Source organism: Melampsora larici-populina, assembly GCF_000204055.1.
Source record: "Melampsora larici-populina 98AG31 unplaced genomic scaffold MELLAscaffold_71, whole genome shotgun sequence".
Classification (NCBI taxonomy): domain Eukaryota; kingdom Fungi; phylum Basidiomycota; class Pucciniomycetes; order Pucciniales; family Melampsoraceae; genus Melampsora; species Melampsora laricis-populina.
This window is the reverse complement of record NW_006768835.1, coordinates 438228-445580: the sequence shown is the minus strand read 5'-3', so window position 1 is coordinate 445580 and position 7353 is coordinate 438228. Positions and strand designations below refer to the sequence as shown.

The 7353-nt window shown below is 41.5% G+C and overlaps 1 protein-coding gene across 1 annotated transcript; it reads left to right on the top strand.

Moving 5' to 3' along the window:
- Positions 1 to 3495: 3495 nt before the first annotated feature.
- Positions 3496 to 5436, top strand: MELLADRAFT_112806 (uncharacterized protein; the record flags this gene model as incomplete). Its single annotated transcript, XM_007417326.1, has 5 exons — positions 3496 to 3751; positions 3824 to 4117; positions 4325 to 4917; positions 4975 to 5087; positions 5172 to 5436. The coding sequence occupies 5 exons, from the start codon at positions 3496 to 3498 to the stop codon at positions 5434 to 5436; spliced, it is 1521 nt and encodes a 506-aa protein (XP_007417388.1).
- Positions 5437 to 7353: the final 1917 nt, after the last annotated feature.

Here is a 7353-nt window from a genome sequence, read left to right as displayed (position 1 = left end):
ATTGAGCACAAGCAAGACTCTGTACAAACAACTTTGACTTCATTTTTTGCTCTGAAACCTTAGCCTTGTAGCTACATCTACCTATTTAGCCTACCTCTGAAATCTGATTATTTTGTTTTTGAGCACTGGAGACCAGACTATAGAGGTTACCGGATATCTTGCTGGGAACCACCTTGGTGGACAAAAATCCAATCAGATTTTGGAGGTTACTGGATATCTGAGGACTGGATTTTTGAGGTATGAATGTAGTGCAAATATCTCTATAAGCCCTCAACCTCTAATTTTGGTCTCTCAAGGATTTACACTCAAATTTGGATGTAAATGTTTGGAATATGTTTTGGCAAAACATCATCACCAAAGTTCAGATTTGCACAATATTAACAGCTTCTCCAATTGGCTATCACAGCATCCAGTTCACCAAGTTTTTCAACATACAACCCTCTCTTGATTGACACTGGTGGCCAAAGGCACAACATCATTGGTAAGTTCCACTGGGACAGATGATGGAAAAACACGGGGCCAAAACAATACCCGGACCGCACAATCACTTGTTGTCACTTGTGGGTGGGTGCTGTGTCACATGACTCATACACACAACTGCGGCACAGCCATTCCCACGATGTTCCTTAGAGCATCCGCACTCTTGCGGTAAATTGGGTGCAGTAATGTTAAATTCAACACAAACGTGGGGTCTTTTCTACACCAGTGGGAAATTATCCCTGCAGTTGTTAATTTTTGATCAATCTGTGTTAGCAAACTGGTAATTTTACCAATTGGCTAACACATGTGTTATCACACATCACAACAAGCTGACAGAAATTCCGACTCCAAAAACAAGACTCAACCTGACCACACCTCCTTTTCATGTCCCACACACTATGAACTCCAAGCCTCACAGTCACATGAACTAAATGAAGAACAATCAATGCTGATCAATGTTGTTTCAATCCTCAATTTTTGGTGTGCTTTTAATTAAAATAGGTCAATCAGATATCTTCAGCAGGCTCAACTCACATTTGAGATTCCACATATTGTGGAAGTTGGAAAGTTGGAGCTCAAATCTTGTTCACTTTACAGCTTTACTTAGCTTACACTACACAAAATGTCATCTTTACCAGGCGGTAAAGAAAACTACTGACATAGAAAAGTCCTGAGGCAACAGGAAGAGAGCTAAAAATCTGAAAAAATATGCACCTTGTTCCTAGATGTTGGGGCGTCATGATGAGTTTTTTTTTGTATTTTACACACAGATATTGGTTAATGTACTAACAATAAAGGCTGAGAATCATCAAAAACCCACCTGTAACAATACCTGAAATTTGGCCCTTGACTTTGAAGACAGGATTTTGGAATCTTCAAACATCAATAACTTTTGCAGTTCTGAAACAAATCACTCGGTTTGAAGTGCATTAAAAAGGTGAGCCTTTCCTCTACATTTTTCATTGAGACATCACATCTGTAGCTGGTCTAAAAAAGATCCTACAGAGCTATTCATGTAGAACTGTTTGAACATATGTAGAGTGCTTAAATGACTAGATAGCACCTTACTAACATTATGAAGTGTGAAGGAGAATAGTTCAGCTTTTGAATGAACCAAAAATCGAGTTATTTGGAGCAGAATTGCAAAAGTTATTGAAGTTTTTAGACCACAAAATATTGTCTTCATACTCATGACCCAAATTTCAGGTATTGTTACATGTGAGTTTTTGATGATTTTCAGTGTTTATTGTTAGTACATAAACCAATATCTGCATGTAAAATACAAAAAAATACTCATCATGACGCCCCAACATCTAGGAACAAGGTGCATATCTTTTCAGATTTTTAGCTCTCTTCCTGTTGCCTCAGGACTTTTCTATGTCAGTAGTTTTCTTTACTGCCCGGTAAAGATTACATTTGGTGTAGTGTTAACACAAGCCCTCTCTGTGCGTCTGCTTCCGTGCGCCTCACAGAGGGGCTTGGCACAGAGACTCCAAAGATTAAGTCCTCTTAAGCTGTTTTTTGTTTTTTCCTGTTTTCCTTGCTGATAAACACCAATTTCCCTTGCAGGCAACTTTCTTCAGCATGATGTTGTACATATCCAGGTATGCTCATATCTTAGATATCCTGGGTTATGCGGCCAGGAAAATGGGATGAGAATCTTCACAGAAATGCCCTTTATTGGATTTCAAGTTGCTTTACATTGTGAATACAGGCTGTACAGTGTGGTCCACCCCCTTACACGGCAGACATAAAGCTTGAAAAGAAACCTCAAGAGTTCACAAATGGATAATTTTTCCGGGTTGATCAGTGGTAGAACGCATGTGCAAAATTATTCCAAAGAACTTTGCATGCAAGGCAAAGTGTTGTTTATCAGTCAGGAACGCCGGAAAAGTCAAACAATGACTTCAGAGGACTTAATCCTTGGAGTCTCCATGCCAAGATTTCACGATTAGCTCCAAGCCTCTGCAAGGCGCGCAGATGTGTGACAGTTTTGATGAGTTTAAGTTTTGCTATGCATTTTTGTTTCTTGATATTTGTATGTATGTAGACCACCAGGTCACTATTCCGGTTCTTGAACCGGATTTTGCCCCGGTTGATCTCCGGTTTGTCCCTGACTGGGGAAGAACTTGTTTTGAACAAGTTCCTCCCAACCGTGCTGCAACGGGGGTTTTCCCACGGTTTTTCACCCAGGTTCAAGCGGTGATAAACCCAATGTTGAGCAGAAAATACCCAGTCCTTGAGTTAGGTTGGTCCTGTGCAGTCAAGTGGCTCAGTTTTTTATTGTGGGCGCTCGTATGAGGCACACAAGGAGAGGAGCCCTTGTCCATGCACACGCACTCAAGGAATCTATAAAGATTCCAGCTACCCATTTGGGAATTATATGCCCACCTAAGTGACATAGAGTAATTACCAATTGTGATACGTAAATATCCTGTAGCTGGAATGCTGGAAGTACTCTCGTATTTATACAAGAGTACCTCGTTCCAGAGGAATGTTTCTCCCCTTCTGGTAACCTTCTATTCCTCCTTTGATTCCTTTTAGTTCTTCTTGATTATCATCAACATCAAGTCTTAATAGGCTCTACTAATAATTTTCCTTTAATAATTTTCCTTTAAGAGTTAATTTAAATAAGACCCCTTTAAAGATTCTCATACAATCGCAACCAGACACTGTAAACAAATTCAAACTCAGAATAGTTACACAAACAAGGCTACAACTTGTTACTCTGGAACCCAAGACTGATCTAAAGCTTTATACGCGAAACATCATTATTTATCTTTCATCTAAGCTTGTTATTTAATTGTTCTTTCATATATATTCTTCAATCGTTCTTTAATCTATTCAATCAACCCTTTTCCCTTATCCACATCATCCTTTCTTTACTTCTCCCTGTTCCATTGCTTAAACCTTTATCAATCATCCTTATTCTTTTGGCCCTTTAATTATCGTAAAAAATCTCCTTTCCAATTTACATACCTAATATTTCAAATACTCTTCACTTAACAAGTCAATATGACTTCAACCAGTAAATCAACCAGAAACTCCAAATCCGCGACCAATAGTAAAGGTCCAGCAGATAACAATGTCCAATCTAGTAGTACCAGTCACGACATAGGAGAAAGCGGAATAGTTGAAAGCATGCTCACCAGCGGCCCCAACAATCCAGCAACAACCCAACAACCCAATCCTGGTAGTGCATCTGATTTAAATCCAACAAGCGGGACTACACAATCATCCCAAAGCGTTAACACGCAAAGTCAAAGCGCTGGTACGCATATCTATAGCCCTTTTTACGGGAGACAAAATTCTGAAACGAGACCCACTTCCTCCAATTGTGTAGGGAAATCAAACTCAGATAGTCTGCCAAACCAACCTGACGAGAATAACGCATCAGCAACAACTCCCAATGTGGGTGGTAACGCAGCCACAGAGAAGATTGTACATGATCTAACGACACAATCCACAGGACCCGCGATGACGTCCAAGAGCCCCCGGAAGGCACCTAATGAGGCATCCACTCAACCAAATAGTCTGTCGAAAGGAAGCGCTGCTGAGAAACGGGGAAACAGAGACTTATCAAATGACCAAGGCTACTTGTCCTTATTGTCGAACAAACCCGCAGAAGCAGTCTTTGGTACGTAAAGGCTTCAGACTTATTAGACCAACTCAGAGAAGAAATAGAAAGACCCTAACATACCCGGTTGATTACCATAGGTGGCGCTTCACATCCCAAATCGATCTTACCTGGTCACAGGGCACTCTCATCCTTGGGCGGAACTCAGAGATGTATGTGACTTTATTAAAGCTTACACACATTCAGGTCAAATATGAACTAACATAGAATATACAATAGCTGTAGAGAACTTGACAGAAATCGATCTAAGTGACACAAGTGAAGTCTGGAAAAGAGCCATCGACCTTGCATCAGCTGGGAAAGTCGAAGAAGCAACAATGTATTTTAAACTACATGCTCAACTGCAAACCAGAACAGAGAAGACGACAAACCAGTCCCCTCCAAACCCAACGACGACACACTCTAGTTACGCAGATGCGGTCTCCAACCGATCACAAGCGTCTACGACGATAGTGGTAGAAGGTGGTCTGTCTTTCATCCCAGGTGCTATCACGTCACACACAGATATTGGATTCACCCCGTACTTCGACCAAAACTTGAGAGAACTAAGGGGTCCAATCCCACTAACAATCTTCAACAAGCATTGGCAAGAATTGGCGAATAGCTATCATGTAGAGAAGAGAGTGAAGACCGACAACCTCAACAAAGACCTGACAACTTACACCGGTTACCCCTATCCCCACGAGATGACTCAATCCTACGCTGCGTGGAACATCAACTATCGGAACTTTGTGGCAGTATTAAGAGACGTGTACAAGTTCAAGACTTTCGCCAACTGGGCAGAAGCACACCAAGCCAATGTCAAATTTTACCATGAAAGAGACAACTGGATGACTGCATTGTGATACGATATCAAGATCAGACTCGATGCCTTCGCTTTCAGGGTAACAGAAAACGGAACGACTGTACCTCCCGACATTTCTCAGCGAAGAGAAGACATTGCGGCTATATGCTTTGCAGAAACCAGACGGTTAGACGAAGGTTCCTTCACCAACAACCCTTATGCTAAAGGAGGTGTCAAATTTGGATAAGATTGGACAACCGGATTACCTAGATCCTATGGTAACAACCACAACAACCATGGTAGCACCAGTACCACTTCAGAAAACCAGCAATCTTCGCACTCATCCAACCACCACAACACACACCCTTACGGCGGTTACGGTGGTGGTAATAGAAGGAACAACAACAATAAACAAGAGGGTAATGGAGGAGGTGGTAGGACTAGAGGCGGATACAATGGCAAGAACTTTGACCCAAATTACGCGGCAAAGAAGGCAGCCAACACTAGACCAAACAATCAGGGGAACACCACGTGAGATAGTCTTCCTTATGAGATTTGTTGTCCCTAAGTTCCCCCCTCTTAATTGTCATCCATCAGTTTGTTGTCTCTCGGCATTAATTTAATTTTCTTTCAATACTCTCGTTAATTACAGGTCACTATTGAGTGTCATGTTGTGATATAAACCATACGGATGTTATATGTCCCGTTCCTAGTTTGTAAACCTCGATGATGTCAATGAAAAAGACCAATTTCTTACCTTTGAAACTTTTTTTGCCTTTTTCCGTACTCCTCGCCTACGCAACAGACCATCCAAATTGGGAGATGGTCCTACCTTATCCTTAGAGGTTGTGCAAGGGAAAAGAATATGGTCCATATCCTGTGACAACGACAAACGTCAGTCGAGGACTGAAACACAATGGTTGAGACAACATCCCCTACCCAACCATTAGTCCAATTTCCCACCTAACTGGCCTCGAAGTGTAGTTTGCAAGATGAACATACCTGAATGGGAGAGCGCTTTACGGAGAGCAAAGCTACTACCAGAATATGAAGACGTAATACACGGTTTCATTAACGGGTTTGATCAAGGCATCCCGGACCACATATTAAGAGACCCAAATACGGACAAAAAGTTACCTTTCTTCACACCCCCAAACCACTCGTCTGCAATCCTAGCACCTGAAAAGATCAACAAATCCATCACAGAAGAAGTGAAAGCCGGAAGATTGATAGGACCATTTACGAAGGAACAACTATCAACCTTCTTCCCATTTTTCCGAACAAGCCCCATGGGAGCAGTAGTCAACAACGACAAATCGCTGCGACCAATAAACGATTTATTGTTTCCAAAAAATAATAAGAAGACACCTTCAGTGAATTCTTTTGTAGACGCAAAGAAGTTCAAAACAACTTGGGACGACTTCAAAACAGTCGCCACATTCTTCACTTCATCCAATGAGAAGTGGTTACTTGCGATATTCGACTGGGAAAAGGCTTACCGCCAGATCCCAACGTCAATGTCTCAATGGCCATACCTCTTGGTACTGGACTTAGAAGGACACATCTATCTAGACACACGAATCACATTCGGTGGCGTGGCGGGATGCGGATCCTTTGGCAGACCCGCGGACGCCTGGAAACACATCATGATCTCAGAATTTGATGTATTTAAGGTCTTCCGATGGGTCGACAACAACATGTTCGTCAAGAGGCTGATGTCTTCTACCAACATGGATGAAATTGTTAACAGATCTCAGGAATTGGGAGTATTGATGAACAAAAAGAAGTGCGCTAACTTTGCACACGAACAAAAATTCATTGGATTCTTATGGAATGGTGTAGAAAAAAACCGTTAGATTACCTGAACAGAAATTAGAACAAAGGAAGTCACAGATCCTAGAGTTTTTCAAGGAAGGAACTTTCTCTTACGATCAAGTAGAGGTATTAACGGGCCGTTTGGTGCATGTATCCTACCTCTTACCACAACTTAGATGTTATCTAAATAGTCTACACAGATGGAAAAGTGCGTGGGTTTTCAAATACGCCAAACAACACCTACCTATAGACGTAAGAGAAGACCTCTTATATTGGACAGAAACACTCAAAACCTTCAAAAACTTACGATTGATCCCAATAACACACCCAAAAGAGGTCAACTGGGTAGGAGATGCTTCTACATCATTTAAAATAGGAGTAATTATAGGTGACAAATGGTCACAATTCAAATTGAAAGAAAGATGGGAGACGTCAGGAGTTGTGAAAAGAGGAATTGCCTGGTTGGAAACAGTGGCAATACACATAGGAATACTCATGTTACTCAAACTGAATCGCGGTAGAGGCCAAAATCTTAACATTTGGACTGACAATACAACCTGCAAAGACACCCTCAAGAAAAGGAAATCAAGGGATAGGAGCGTAAACGATGAGTGGAAGGTAATCCAACACATACAGA